Source organism: Alosa pseudoharengus, unplaced genomic scaffold, assembly GCF_046254945.1.
Source record: "Alosa pseudoharengus isolate Yale_2024_CS ecotype anadromous, Long Island Sound unplaced genomic scaffold, YU_APseudo_1.1 YU_APseudo_1.1_scf_3, whole genome shotgun sequence".
Taxonomy (NCBI): Eukaryota; Metazoa; Chordata; class Actinopteri; order Clupeiformes; family Clupeidae; genus Alosa; species Alosa pseudoharengus.
Genome location: NW_027468718.1, coordinates 22,946,528 through 22,963,338, shown reverse-complemented (window position 1 = coordinate 22,963,338; position 16,811 = coordinate 22,946,528). Strand labels below are relative to the sequence as shown.

Sequence of the window (16,811 nt, the reverse complement as noted above, 5' to 3'; positions counted from 1 at the left end):
GACCGATGCAGGCTTAAAACGAAGTGGGAAATGAAATTACCCAGGAACCGTGCGAGCTCAGTGAGTCGGTCAATGTTTTCATATATTTTCGCAAATAAGCATATTAAAATTTCGAAATATGTTGGAATATGTTAGTTTGATGCACATCTGATGGACTGTTGAGTTTTGAACACTAATGTTAGAAAATATCTCACGAAGCTATCTGACGATGTTCATGATATCTGCTGATTGCTTTGAGAGAGTCTGCCCATCAAATAACGTTATAAATGAATCTGGGTAGTTTCGTCAATATTTAGGATGTGTGTTCTGGCGTTCACATGAACACGAATGTCTTTGTTGATTAACCAGACGTAGATAAACCAGCACAGCCCACACAACAATGACCGCTGGAACGGGCATGTTCCTGAATGAAAATAGTAGCAGGCTACTACCGGTAGACACGTCAGCGCTGCGCGTGACGTAGGTGAGCACGTTCGCTACGCTAAATTTGCATATAGTGGTGTCCTAATTCATAGGGAAAGATCTTCACCCCCACTTCCCTTGTCGAGGGGGCTTTAATGTTGAGGGCAATCAAAACCAAGTGGAAGTTTTAAGGGGGGAGAAATGGGACGGGCCCTTACACTCACTCATTCTCCATGTCTGAGGTCTCTCTACGAGTCACCTGCGTTTACCCAGTTACCCGCACATGTCTGTAATACACTATTCAATGCTATAGGCCATTTGCTCTTCCAGCTCCTCATACTACCTACTCAACCACTAAGAGCCCAATAGAAGTGAATGGAACCAAATATATGGTTATTGTTATTAACACAGCATTTAGTTTCATACATGTCCTTGATCCAAACCAGCCATTATTGCAGCTGTTCAGCATATTCAATTCCACAGCTAACCTTAATGTAAGGCATTTCTATTCACAGTGAAGGGCTGACGCCAATCAGAAATACGTTCACATCCAGAAAATGTTCTTCAGAACTCAATACAACATTCTAAAATCCCCAAACATCTCTTCAGCAAGTCAGAGCGGAGTGGGGGGACATTGAACACTTTATGAGCTGTGGTGAGCTCCCTTGGGAGATGGCTTAGCTCAAATAATACCACAGGCTGAGGCCAGGCTCCCTGAAAGCCAGCTGCCAGCCAATTTATTATCAGTGCTCTGAAGCACTCCTCTACTTCTCTCATAACCTCAGATGGACAGACCGACACAGACACAGACACAGACACACACACACACACACACACACACACACACACACACACACACACACACACACACACACACACACTAACACACACATAAGAGTTAAAGAAATATTTCACTCACAAACTACACAAACATAAACAGCAAAGATATCAACTGGTCCAAACACAGAATTTTTCATTTCTGTTTTTACATTATTCTCAAAATCACAAGGGACAAAAATACATTCAGAAAGTCAAGCTATTTTGGCAAACAGACACAGAGCACGCAAAGCTGAATCCCAGATTGTTGGATTGTTGAAACAGCTACCTTGTCAAGCTTCCAAAAGAACAGTAGCCCAACGCAGATACAAAGTAATAGACTCAAAGTCTTATTTGGCAAAAAGAGTTATAACTCATACTCTGCCATTGGCTGCCCATCATACACACCAGTACACACAGACAACTACACAAACTATAGTCATTATTTTCTGGTACGATTTTTTAAACTAAAAGAGTCAGATTTGAGGAGTGTTGGACTTGAAATTAAGCACCAATTTAACATGGCATCTACTATGTCTGAAAAGTGTCACATATTGAATGGATAATAAAGATGGAAATCAACAACATCACATAAAGGAGAAATTGTGCTGCACATTTACTTCTCATATGAAGGATAGTGCCAGAACATTATGCTGATAAAAAGGAGAAAATGATCTGTGAAATGAAATGATATGTGGGGAGAAACAGAGCAAATAGTAATTCAAATAGAAAGAGACAGAGAGAGCAGGAAGACTGAGAGAGTTACAGGCAATGAAAGAGAAATGGCAAGATAGAAGGACAATTAAATAATGTAAGAAAAACTAAGAGAAAGTTATTGTAGGTAAACAAAAACAGAAAAAAGGAGAGAGAAACAGAGTGGGTGTGCATGTGTGTGTGTGTGTGTGTGTGTGTGTGTGTGTGTGGTGTGGTGTGTGTGTGTGAGAGAGAGAGACAGAGAGAGACAGTCAGACATACAGACAAAGAGAGAGAGAGACTACAAACATTATGTCAATACCTTGACAGGCTGCCCCACGATCTTCGAAGCCAGTGTTACACAGACATTTCCCAATGGGCACCAACCACTCCCCCTCTGTGCTGCAGTACATTTTGGGTGGGTCCTCCTCTCGCGAGTTGTTCACACACGAGCCCCTTACCTCCACCAATGACTGGGAGTCCATGGGCACGGTGTCAGGGAACATAGCGAGATTTCGCACTGTGAAAGGGCATTTTTTAAAGTACACACGCACCGAAACAAGTGCAACACAAGCCCCCACATCCTGAAAGGCCAAATAAAAGCCTTTCTTGGTGACCGGCCCCACTTCGCGCACCTCAGTGTTGAGTTTGAGGATGCGATCCCCTAAGTCCATCTGTGTGAAGCTCTCGTCAGCTGCAATAGTGTCAATCTTGGAAAACTGGTGTTCCCTGAATTTGGATCCTTGATCCTCATCCGCCTCCAGATAATGGAGGTTGAAGGTTTCTTTGCAGGTCCCAAGGACCATTGGGATGCTGTTGCAATCTCTGAGGGTGAACTTGAGCTCCACATAGATTTTTTGGGCAGAGTTGCGTGGGATCCAATTGGTCCTCAACCAGTTGTTTTGGCTGTACTCCATGACGTTGCATACTTGGAAGGTGCGTATTGGTGTATAGTGCTCATCCACACCACTGATCTCTTCCCACTGAGAAAAGAAGAGCAGGTATGTGAATCCACATGACTCACAACATACAAGAAAAATGAAGTACAACTTTACTGCAGTGTGCTTAAGTGTACCATTAAGAGACAGGCAAAGCATTTTGTAAGAAAGAGATCTCATAAAAGTGCATGTGTGCATTATATTAGAAACTGTGAACTGGTCCATACCAAACTTCCATACCAAAGTATCTCATACAGAAGGAACATTTAGTTATAATGTTTTGAGAATTAAAGGGAAATAATTTATGACCTACACTAAAGCAAACAAGGTGAAAGGGAAATTTCACAAGTGTAACAGACTTAACATCTTATTCCCACCTTTCTAATTGGTTGGTTCTGTAAGGTACATCCTTATCTATCAAGACTAGGAGTGGGAATCACAGAGTTACTGAGTAACTCATGAATCTGTCTTTGCCCACAATAACAATAATATCAAGATACAGCAATTCTGCAATACTCAATATATTGGTGGATGAGTCTGTTTAGAATATGAATTGTAGAATTTTATATTTTAGTAAAAATGTTGATATTTGGTGCCAGTGTATCGATAACATATCGCAAATCTAATATATTGCCATATCAATATTTTGTCCCATCCCTAACCAAGACCTTATCTGTTTTTCCTTAATATTTGAGTACTTTAAATGTCATTCACCTTCCATTACAACTGTTGTGTGTTGAATTTATTTGTAGTCCTACACACTTTCACATGTAAACAAATATTTGAATGTATACAAAGTATATATTTCAAAAGAAAAATGCAAAAAGTAGATTCATTTTACAACACATTTCATAGAAATCAATTGATTCAAATTAATTTTCCTTTGGTCAGCCATCATTAATTAATGTTCTATAAAATAAATGAGGTGCACCTCACAAAAATGTCTCTACTGTAAGAGGAGCTTGAGTTATGATAGTGTGACGGCAGAGTGTTTTGTCATACACTGTGTCCAAGTCACATTGTACCAAGACCAGAATCATGAAGCTTTCAGGCTTAACGTATACAAAGTGGTTATAAATGATGAACTGAGCGTCTGTGTTTTCTATTACAATGATAGAGAAAGCGTCTGGCTCCCCCTCACCCCATAGTTTATAAAAGCCTTTAGTTGAGTGAAACAGTCCCTCTTAAGTGGCTGTGAGATGTTCATTACCACACGGGGCAAGTGTGCCCCCAGACTGAAGAATGGCTGTATTTATACTTTAGTTGTGGCCTTCATAAATGAAACACCCAAGAAAGAGAACAGTACTATGTGATTTTCTCTCAGAAATGTGTTTGCTTTGAATTTTTTGTTTTATTCTGTTTTTTTATTATCATTTCTTTACAGCTATGGGCTTTCATTCTCTATAAATGTGGAAAAATGCAATTATCATCGTTGGCAGACCAGGGAAAATATATTAGGGCTCCAAGGAGTCCGAGGAGCAAATGATTCAAGGGCCGTGGGATTTCATATTGGTTGTGTCCCTGCCTTTAATCACTCACTTTCATATACAATTCTTTAAAAACTAGATTTGAGCTCAGACAGGCCTTATCCATTTCAGTGACCTCTATTATTTTGTTGGAAGGAATATTCACCACATTCCTACGCTGATTATCCAGTATGGAGCCAGGTATTCATTTTATCTGCTGCAGAGATCCACATGGAAGCCTAATTAGAGTGTCAGTAGGATTGTATTTTGGTACCGACTCCTAACCCACTTTGTAAGGGCTTAAGGCCACAATGACCCAATACTAATATCAAGTATGACTCAAGTTCACATGAAGCGTAAAGTCTGGTATGTTGTCCAAATTAAGTAGTAATGTAAATTTGCTTATGTGCATGAGTTATTTTTCCATACTGGAAAATACATGTCAAAATATATGTGATGATTTGTCTACATTACTGTCATAATATTAGGTACTTGCCAGCTTAGTTTTTAAGAGTAGCTGATGTCGCAAATGAAATCCAGGTGCACTAGCAGCAGTACATGATCATATTGCAGTGAATGACTGTACTTAAACCACTATTGCCAAAATAAATGAAATGTCATATATAGATGTATGGGCCTTACACTGGAGACTAGAGTATTTCATGAGTTGTCCTGTGCCATAGATGACATCATTATGGCACAGTCCCATCCCTCCACCTTTACACCCGTGGAAAAAAAAGCTTTGCTTCATATGATACTAGTTCTCCTGATTTTTCATGTCACCTCAACATTTTTCAAAGACCACTGACACAGTCTTGAAACAGTGGAACCAGAATTGGGCACTGTATCTACACAAAAATATGTTGTCTATTCTGCAATTTAACACTTGAAAGACTGAGTTGAAGCATTTTGTTTAAATAATACTTTACAATTGTAAGCCTCTTTAAGCAACACACAGAGCAGAACAACATTGAAATCAGCAGTTGGCACATTTGGCCAGAGCCTGGTTGACCAGCCCCCTGCGTACTCTCACTGTGAAGACTGGCCAAATGGTAAATACTTTCAACTAATAGATTCCCTGGTACTGCTGGACAAAGTCAAGGAGAGCTTATGTTTCACAGAGATATGTAATAAAATTATAATCCACCCCTCTCTCATATTACAATTGCACTGTGTTAGTTAAAAAGGACTGACATTTACTGTGGCCTTTTTGCTGGTGTCACATGTGCAACTCCAGGATACATATATGCATACAGCACCAGTTACACTACATCTAATCTTGTTGGAAATGTTTATATCATTTGAGGTCAGAGTTAATTATGGATCTGGTTCATGGGACTCTATTATGTATCTCTCTATTCACCAAGGGCGCTAGAGGAGTATTCTCTAACAGGCATTCATGTATAGGCACACAGAGAAGGAGTCATACTGGCAAGTGGACGGCTTGGAGGTCCCCCCTAGAAACAAGCGAGTCTGAACCCTTGGCCAAGTTCACCCTCACCCTAATTGATATATAACGACATTCAGACACTGAGAACAGAAGTCAGGGAGGGCTGGGGTCACACCTGTGAACAAGGTCAAAGTTCAGGTCTCAAGTGACCCAACTTCACATAGCTAAACTCCAGATTTATACTATGCTGTTTTGACAGTAATATTTTTGGTTCTCTTTTTTATTTTTCTTGCATATTAGTTACCTATATGTTCCAAACATATGTCCAATATTAATGTTGTATTTAAAGGCACCCTTAACATGGTTTGCTCTCGGGATCCCCATCTGGTTGAGAAACGCAATAATACACAAACTAAATAGACGTCTTTTGCAACAAAGTATGAACATAACTCCGATATAATATAGAGGGAATGCACCGACAGCAGTCTGTAGAAAAATATCTCTGAATTCCTATAGCATAGCAGCTCTTTTCTGACCTGAAACTAGAAAGTTGCTATGGCAATTATCGCCTACAAAGGGCCGCTCGTACATTTTATTTTCATTTCTAATTAATGGTTAATTATTTCATGTAATGTAAAAAAAGCTCGGGACAGAATGAACCTGAGCTTTTTTGACTGTCTGCTGACTGTCCTACAGACAGCACAGTCCCCACACCATGGCCAGGACCCCAAGCCTCTCCAGATAAGATTTCCTGTGCTGGGTCAGTGACAACTGTAGCATATCCATCAATGGCTTTTCATCACACGACCATAACACACAGGCAAACTTCTATTCACCTCTCTACTTGCACACTGGGCATTAATCTCTGATTATGGGTGGGTGGGCGGGGGTGGTTCTTTGCACTTTTGTACAGTTGGAGACTTTTCAGTTTTCATTCTGGAAAGTAAAACACTTAATAATCATCTCTCCAGAACTATGATCATTGTACTGCATAATTACAAAGAGGAATATGATATTTTCTGTTCCCGGTCTAATTTGTCTCACTGTATTAAACTTCAGCTTCAGACTGAATATTTTGGAACACCCAGTTTTAACTGCTTCCAACAAATTAAAGAATTTCTCGGTATTTCAAACATTGTAGAAAATTGAAAGAAAATACAGTTTTCTCTTTATACAGTAAGGCCTGAGAAATAGTGAACAAAGAAGAATTTCTTTTGGCTTTGAATTGAGGCAACGCTCACGTCAAATCATCTACCACTCTGCACTGCCAAATGTGTTCAATCATTTCTCATTTTTCTTACAGCATGACATTAGTTTAGCTGTCTGTTGCTCCTGAGTTTGATCTGTGCACAAGGGAAAATGTCCTCTTCTTGTTATTCAATCATGTGAAATGGACGCAAGCGCCTATAGCAGAGGCCAAGAGCCTGAGACAAACAACAGGCCTGGCACATTGTCATCCAGGTGAGGCAGCTGTATTAGCATTCCTGATGCATCCTTATGATGAAGTGCTTCTAAATCCTAATCTGCAATTCCTAATCAAGTCCCCCAATCTACATCCTCTCAGACTCAGGCAGTAGCGTCAGCTCGCGGAAATGACTTGGACCTCCAGCTCAGCGGCAGGAGAGGCCTGCTGATGCGATAGTTCAGACGGACGATGGGTAATCATGGAACAAACACACAGTAATCCAGTTGCTGGGGGAGGTAATGAATCCCAGGCCGAAGCCCTGATGCGATTTGGGGAGGCCATAATAAACAGGGTGGTGTGTTTAAAGTGCTGTCTGCACACGACCGATTTATATTTGCTGCAGTTTATCTGAGCAGGCGGACGCACACTGAGGGAGCGTCCGATGGGCTTAGCTCTTAATTTGCTTTAACCGGAGCCATTTGTGCTTACACCCGCAGAAGGCAGGGATGCCATCCCTTAGTGTCAGCAGTGTACGGCTACATTATTAGAAATCATTTTTGAGGGCATGCGGTTTCATATTGGTCTAAGATCAGTTAGGAAAAAGCCGTAGGAAATTCACCATCCACCTTGAGTGCTTGATCATCCCCACACTCTTTTAACAGCTTTAATAATGGGTCTTTTGACATTTCGAGGCCATTGCTTTTGGGCTTAATGTGATTCTTCATTCAGGTTGAACTCACTTTTCTTTGGTTCCGTGCTGCATGTTATCTGACAGTGACGGCTATTCAAGCGACCAGTCTATGACATAGGCCTACTTAAGCAAATATAAGTGTTGTCCATTACGTTCAAACCAAAAAGTTATTTCTGTTTTTCTCTCTCTGCATCTCTCCTTTTCTCTCCTCTTGTATATTTTACAATGCCAACTATAAAAAGAGCAAAGGGAAACCAGGTCTGGCAGCTTTATGGAACGAATTACTGGATTACCTTCAGCAACTGCCAACAAGTCATTTTAACACTTAATAAAGTTTTGAAAAAGGTTTAATTTGAGGAGCCCAGGAGGCCAGTACTTTCATTGTTGAACAAATAAACATGGTCATTACCGGAAGTTATGACCTTGGGTCTCTGACAACAAAGATAAATTAGTCAAGAGACTTGTTACTGTACAAGCCTTAGGGGAGTATTTCTCGCTGTTTCCCTGCTGTTTGGTTCTGTTTTTCTACTACATGATCTGCAATGGTTCTTTTACAATGACTTCTGCAGCACAAACAGTATCATCAACAGACCCCATGTCATTATATCATCACCTTGATCATTTTATAAGGGCCAGGACATTTAGAATGGGAATTAATCCTCTTGTCAATACTCACTCCATGCGATGGGTAGGAAATCCATCCCAGTTCCCCTTGACTTGCTTTAGAGTCCAGTAGGTTCACTGCAAAAAAGAAGGAGAAGGAAGAGAAGACCGACAAATGAGTCTCCATTACTTGTTAGCCTCAATTAGCCCACCACCCCTCCCATAAGAGATGTCGTACTGTTCTGATCAACTGGGTATTTACACAGCTGCAACACTGCCATGACTCCACAAAATCAAACAAACAGTGGATGGCTCTTCCCTTTGTGGAAACAGCTCATTCTCTATCGGCTCGTATCAAAGCCCAGAATCAGGGAAGGGGCAGTGATTGTGTAGTGTTGTGAAGAGTCCGCTACACGGGAAACCCATTATTCCCTCTTCACAGCTTCAGTGCCGCTTTAAACTTGACCAGTGGGTGGTGTCTCTCATGTCGATATCTGTCCTATCGACTCCTTTGTAAGTGTTATTGCACTGATAGGCATCTGAAACAAGGTAAAGGATTCACAAACGGTTCCCATTGTATGACAAGAGTCATCTAAATGAAACCCAATACTTTTTCAGCAATGGGCTGATTAGCCACTGAAAGACTACACCAGTTTTACTTTTGAGATGGTCAATGACATCAAATGTAAAACATGTATTTATAAGGTATGAGCTTCAAATTCAATAAGAAAGTATGTACAGAATCCAAGCATAACTACATGAGGAAAATGTATGTAAAATGGGACTTAAAAATGCAACTCTAAAGCTTAAGTAATGCTTTAAGTAATAGCTTTTAGAATACGCTATTTTAATTTCCATTTGGAAAGAAAACACGAGGGTGTACTAATGACATATCAAATATTTATCAGTCTAAAAGGCCAAAGAATATAACATGCATCTGTGCCTTGGCTGGACTACACTCTCTGTGCCAGAGAAAAGAACAAAGGCTTTAATGGGGGTACAGTAAACTCATAATCACATCTGACGTGTGGACCGCTGGCCTCTACCCCACTGACAACAACCTGCCACCATACAGACGCCACCCAAAAGAAAGTGTTTGAAGAGAACTGAATGGCATTTTAATAAAATATAAAATACAGGTGAAGCATACAAACTTGCACCCTTATTCAACTTTGTGCTATGACAAACATATAGCTATATGTTAGCGTAAGCAATGGAATTAAAATATATCAAAGGATATAAATTAGTAATGTTAGTAATTTGACAAATGTTAACAAACACAATCATTAAAACTTGTACTAAAAGTGATATCAAAGACGTGGATAGGAAACTGTCTTAAAATAATGGTGAAAATGGTGGTGGTCTATACACATTTTTATTTGACAAGATGCAGGATAGGGGAAACCATAATCAAGCTCCAGGACAAAATCTGCCCAGAAAAACGGGCTGTACCTGAGAAGCCGCCAGCTGGCAGTGCATATACAGTAGACTGATTTCTATTAACTGTAATAAAGCTATCTGCTTCTGTCAGATAATAGCAGCTCACATCCAGCTCCATTGGTTCCAATTTAACTTTCTCAATGAGCCGGGCAAACGTCTCAAATTGAGCCGACCAGGGGAATTTGAGAGCAGAAAATTAGATGGCTATATTGGTGAAGCAAATTCTCCAGCTGTAAGAGGCAGGAAATAACAGTGAAAGTTTCTGCCACAGTGGGGGCAGAGCGGCTAGTAACCCTTCCCAGCTCCCCTCACAGATGCACAATTCTATACGGTAAGTACAATTATTAATAGCAACCTCAATGCCCATCTCTGAGAACAAATAACATGGGGTAAAACAGGGAAATCAATAGGGGAGAGACACACTAATCCAGAATCGCAACCACAGACAAACCCATGGGCATCAATCTTGCTGATAAATCATTCCTGCACCAACAGCCATTGTTTTCCTTTCATTGACACAAGGCACCACGATCGAACTATCAACGAAAGTGAGAAATGGAACTAAACTTTGCACTCATTTAAAAAAACATGTAGGAGTTGAGTCATCACTGCGAAAATTGATTATTTTGTTGTCTTTTATCATCCCCTTTGAAATGTAAAAAAATATTTGAATAAAAACATGACTAGGAGACCGATAATGCATATGACAAAGCTGTTCTGCTCCCACATGATATGTGACACCATTCACAGTTTCTGATGACCTTCATCCTCTCAGGTAGTTAATTAAATCTCTATCTGAATTAAGATATGAAAATCTGCAGACTCATGTGGTAACAGGGCCTTGAGTCCATGAGCCTGAAGACCAAGTGAGGTCTGGCTTCATTAAAAGCGTCTCAAGGGTGAGTGTGAGACTCACAGTAGGGTCAGGAGATTATTTTCAAAAGATTCTGGAGACAAGCAGAGGAGGATTCAGGGAGCGTGTTTCGGAGACTATACGCTGATCCCTCATGCTGTACACTGGACCTTCCCCTATCGCTGGCTCAGCTAACCCACTGACTTGGCTGGATAAACAGAGGACCTTCAAAAATGCATTCACCCTTACTGAGAAATACATAAATCTTTGGATCAACTGATCAACAGATTAACATTGTAACTCACGACACAATACTGCCACAATGTCCATGATAATGATGGTATCACATACACCAACTAAGCTATATTTGAACATCCTACTCCATACATCACAATCTGTGCAACTGAAGAAAAAAAATCAGGAATTATGTATTTAGTATACAACAAAGTATTGTTTTTGCATTGTATGCCATTTCTCCCTGTGAGTTTCTTCCTCATTGTCCATTTACCCTCATTCAAGTGCCACCACAGACTCATGAAGCAGTGACTAGTAAGCCCAATTGGTGGTTAATTCCATTTTTGAGTTACTACATGTTTTAGTAAAAATATTTTGCATCAGCGTATTGATAACATATCACTGCAATGCTGCAACGATATTTTGATACTCGAAATTTGGTCTCACCCCTACTAATGAGCATATTAGTCATGGAAAAAATGCATCTAAAATGTATTTTAATTTTTTTTTTTTTTTTTTAAGTTCAGTGAGATTAACCATAAACTTTTGGCGACAGTTGCTAACCTAGCAATATTGTGTTCTACCCATCAGCATGCTTAATGAGCATATCTCTTAATGAGCACAACTCTATATTTTTTGTCTGGCTCTATATTTTTCCTCAACATTACTAAGCGAATGTCCCTGAATATAAAGCTGTAGCTGCGGCCGTTGACTGACACTGACAACTGAGAGAACCAATGACGTGTATTTAGCCAAGATCTCTCAGACAGCCTAACAACTAGCTTTGACATTAAAAATCTGATATGTCAATATGTTGATGGTTGGTGTTTATAGATATAATTATGCATCAACATGTGAGGTGACATCATACAGCTGTAATAACGAAAGCATGATGGCAGAGTGGTATGTTCAATCTAAGCCGTATTCTGAATGTCACTAAACACTCCATTACAACATGCAAATAACGGATGATGTTACACATTTCAAATCCATAAAAGGTCAACTAAACGGACAATTACAGAGGATTAAAAGGGAATAAATAAACAGAAATCACAAATTCATATGCAAGGGTACAACTCTAACTGGCTGCACCTACAGTGGCATGATGGCAATGAAGTATTAAACTACAGGCCATGAATTATTCAGTTCAGTCTTGCTGTGTCTGAAGCTATAGCTTCTGCTACCCCTGTGTCCACAGCTCACAGCCCTTCCTCCGTCAGTCTCCACTAGCCAGTACTGAGTAGGGCTGGCCTTCCCGATGGCCTGCTTAACCACAACAGACCTCAAGATACATAGTCTTCACACATTATTAGCACTCCCAGGTGCCATAACTCGGGGAAAAAAATGTCAATTTCCCCAGCAGGATGCCAGGCAGCTCCATAGATTGTCTAAGTGTTAGAGGCTGCACCACATGTAAATATGCATTGTTGTGATCGTGGTCTCAGCTCTCAGTATCACACCACTGTTTTAAACCCTCTCTTACTATGCAATATCCAAATCCCAGGAAGATGTTGAATATTACTGTTACTGTTAAACACACCTAGGACTTGTATGGTTAACTAGCATAGTATAGCTGGTTCTCAAAGTAGGCTATGGTTGGTAATCTGACTAATATTTGAGATAAAAACACAACCAGTGAAATATACTGAATCAAAATGCAGTCATTCCCCAAGTTTTCATAAAGCTATCTGAAAGTTCAACACAAAGCCTGCTAAGTGAATGACATTTTCCCTGTTAAACACAACATTCACTGCCATGTTTGAAAGACAAAAAACATGTATCTTTCCTCCATTTTCCTTGTGTTGCTTATAGGAAAATAATTCAATTATGATCACATTAAAGTGTTCTTTCTTAAGTTTGAAAATAAAATGCACGAATAGCCTACATTTTGCTATAACCTTTAAAGGGGTCTCTATAATCTATAAAGGGTGACTTTTCCAACAAGGGGTGTTTCAATCATAACTATATGTCAACATAGGCTATTTAAATCATTTATTCAGTAATTAAATCACAAAATATTTTTTTTAAATTATCATAACTATACAAATACAAAAAAAATTGTAAATAACACAATAAACACAATCCTAATCTAGTGCAAAGCTTCATCTATGCTGACAAATCAGTCATGTTGCTTTTTTACGGTATTGTTGTTGTTGTTGCTGCTGCTTGGAAGATCCAACCTATACAGCTTTGAGGACTGTTCTAAAATAGAACATAGTAGAAAATATCTAAATTGTACCCGGCTATCCACATACACGTTAAGAAAAAAATGCGCCAGTGCGTCGGACTGGATAAATAGCTGGGTGGGTAAAGTTAAACTATGGTTCGCCAAAAAAAATCCAACAAAATACAATATTTCATCGAATTATTATCTATATGTTCTTATGGTTTACAAATGTATAGGTTAACTTAGAGGTGGTGACCTCAGCAACTCCATAGACTAAGTTCATTTTGTACAAAACATACATTTCCCTATAGTTCACCATTTAAGTAATTGTTAGTAGGCTTACACGATAACATAAAAGTTGAATCGAAGGCAAATGTTACGCTTTCCTAGGACTACTTGTTATTTGACTGCATAAATAAATTGAAGAAATTTGATTGGATCAAGGCAGTGTTTCATTATAAGCGTTTAACATCTGCATTAGCTTAAAATGTGCTGGATTGTGTCTGGGCCTGAACTCGGTTCAGTAGATGAGTTTATTGTAGGCTTATTCGACGTAGCCTACTGTAGACTATGATATTATTTAGTCCAGTTTTACATTTTGATGCGGAGCAGATAGCCTGCAGCATTTTTTTTAAACGCCCATATTTTAAGGAGTGCCCTTTCGGTCAACCAGCTTTCAGGCCTTTTAGCCTATCAACTGTTTTGAGGTGGCAAAAGTATAGCGTCACATATAAATGGCAAGTTTTGGAAATCTTGGTCTACCAAAGAGTCTGCATTAGGCCCTATTGTTGCTGTGTTTTGATATTTCTAGTCACAATTCTATCAAACACAGCTTGATGTCAAGATTTCCTGAAGAGTATCCTTCTCGAGAAGCCTATTTGCTTCATACAAGCAAGACACATTTCAGTCAATTGCCATTCAGTAGGCCATGTTTTTGTTTTACTTTATAGTTGTATTTGATAAATAGCCGATTTAATTTGAACTTTTCTTCAGTGTCGTTTACATTTGCTGTGCACAGCACTCTGCATCTTGAACTCAGTCAGTCAATGCGGCGTGACTATCAATGGCTTTTTCAACGACATGTTAGGCCTATGACAGAAAAAGTCAATCATCCCTTTCTTATTTTCTTTTCAGTTCAATTGGGTTCGGTCGAATTTCAAAGCCATGTGGCTCGATACTGACACTCACTGGTGAATCATTCACCCTGATAGGCTACACACTTTCCTCGAAGAAAATACATTACAGTCAATCACAATGCGGCCTAATATCAGTAGGCTACACGCAACGAAAGAAATGTTCGTCTTTTCTGAGTCTAGGAGTGTGTGTGTGTGTGCGTCGTCCACCCCCTCCCAAAGGCTAGTTAATTTGTCCAGCCTGTACAATTGACCATGTCAAACCATACAAGGCTATAAAATGGGTCAACATTTAGAGGCATTATTTCTCATTACACTACGTATTAAATCCACATAAAACTGAGACGAGCATGGGTAGAGTAGCTTCTGATTAAATAAGGTGTTTCAAATTATTAAATTTAAGACAGATATCAAAACTTTTGAGATGGTTGCCCTAATCTTCCTTATAAGCTCGAGAAAACCATATGGTAGCCTGCTGACCAAAATTTACATCAAGAAACAAGCACACATGGTAGATCATATGAAAGCTATATGCCTATGTAGGCTATATAAAGGCTAAAATCATTGTTCAAGTAGGCCACAAAAAAAGTGAATCGACTTGCTGGAAGTATTCTGTATACAATGGCATAGCTTGTAGGCTACGAATACTGAGCAACTTTATCCTGCCTAAAAGAACTGTCTATCGAAACTTTCCCATGCTAAATTTTGTACATAAGCATAAGCAAGAGAAGCTCGCTAAGTATTCAGTCCTCAAATTCTATATTTTGTAAGATACTCATACAGTAAGTGCACTATTCTGTCTTTGAGTCCTCGCCTGCCAGTAGGCTATATTATGGTTAAGTCCTATAAACTTTTGTTAAGTCCTGATTTGAAGCCTACTAGTGCTGACAAACTAACAGGATAGTTTATTTATTGTGATTCATCATTTGACACTTTTGTTTCCTCTATTCGCGTTTGAAATACTGTAACCTGATTTTTAGGCTATCATCCTATCGCCATAGGTTACAATCAACACAAAAATTTGTTATTTTAGGAGGTTTTTTTTAACAGTGACAATGATGGCAACCAATTTTTGCTATAAAGGCACAATTAGGAATTGTATTTAGGCTATATTAAGAGGCCGATAGAACCAACTAAAGGAAGGTGTCTAGTAAAAACTTGGGTGTGTTGCGCGCGCGCGCGCGTCTCTCTCTCTCTCTCTCGCTGTGTTTAAGTTTAACAGGCACAATACAGCACTTAAACCAGTAATATCATGGAGGAATATCTGAGCCAAACATTTGTGTTAGCAAGTGCCAACTTCGCGCAGCGCTTGACTTGGCACTTCAGAGCCAGCACGCGGATAAGGCTGCATGCAACTGTTTACACTCCGATGTTGTTACTTTCAGTTGCTACGTGAATATAAACAAACTCTTAAGGCCAGATGGTAATTGATAAATTGAAATGAAATAGAGAAAGGTTTGATTTTCTAAAGTGACGACTTGCGTGTTTATAGGCTATGAGGCATTATAAAAGCTATGCGACAGGAGCAAACAGTCAAGGGCGAGGATCTCGTCCAAATTTCATCTTAAATATGAAGTGATTTGTTCTGTAGCCCGACATGAACATCGTTTCACTTTTTTGGAAAGCACAGGCTATTTAGAGAGCCGTGATTATGCTGTCACAACAATGTCCAGTAACGATCAGGGGCCGCCAATCGTTCATTGCTCTTTTAAAGTCGGATTGACAAAGTGCTCGCTTTAATTTATCAGCCAAGGTATTTATTCATTTAACGAGTGTCGTGAACAGTAAATCAGTCACCAATTCCTCTCACATTTTGCATCAGAAAGAACCACATGGCAGTTCTCGCAGAGCCTATTAAAAATTTGAAATATGAACCCAAACGTCTGGTGTTGACCGTCCTGTAGACTTCGGCTACAGCTACATCCACTCCGACAGAATCATTCTACATACCTAATTTCAAATGGAGCCATGGCGTGCCATTTATTCTAACTAGCGCAATTTCATCTCTCAGAATCTCTACTTCCGAACGTATTCTTACCTTCATTGGAAGGGTGAATGCTGAGTTCTGCGCGGCTAATAAACAAGCAGAGAAACAAAAAAAGTACTAAGGGTTTGCAATCCATGATGGCAGTTCAGAGGGCAAAACGAGGTACATAACTCCATGAAGCATGCCAGTGATGTGAGGGCTTCGAATCCGACACAAGTTACCATTCTCGGCTCAGAGGCTGATGTCAAGTTTGACACCGGAGATGAGGAGGAGTCTGCGCGCTCCCTTCGTCTTTGCCTTCGCCGAAGGCTTCCCTTTTCCGCTGGGTCCTATAAAGCAGACATTGTACGTCAGGACCCAGAAGTTCAGGAGAGGTCACGTCATAAGAGGTATGGAAGGAAAGTAAGGAAACATGGCACAGGCCTATGGCATTTCAAGCAGGGCAATTTCAGAAACTCTAGGCATTAGACCAGTACAGCGCCTAAGGAATTAAAATTAAGAAACCACAGTATAATGTCTGTAGAATGAGGATTTCAGCCATTCCTTTAGGCTGGTAAAGGACATTGGCATCAATGCTTACAAGGTTGCCATTA

General features: G+C 39.7%; 1 protein-coding gene across 1 annotated transcript in view; it reads right to left on the bottom strand.

Annotated features, from left to right (window-relative positions):
* Positions 1-16,393, bottom strand: part of epha3 (eph receptor A3) — a 77,359-nt gene extending 60,966 nt beyond the window's left edge. The window contains exons 1-3 of the mRNA XM_076263605.1: positions 16,270-16,393; positions 8,478-8,542; positions 2,234-2,894 (exon numbers count right to left, since the gene is read on the bottom strand). Coding sequence (XP_076119720.1) covers positions 2,234-2,894; positions 8,478-8,542; positions 16,270-16,354 — 811 coding nt within the window. The 5' untranslated portion in view covers positions 16,355-16,393. The remainder of the gene's footprint in view (positions 1-2,233; positions 2,895-8,477; positions 8,543-16,269) is intronic.
* Positions 16,394-16,811: the final 418 nt, after the last annotated feature.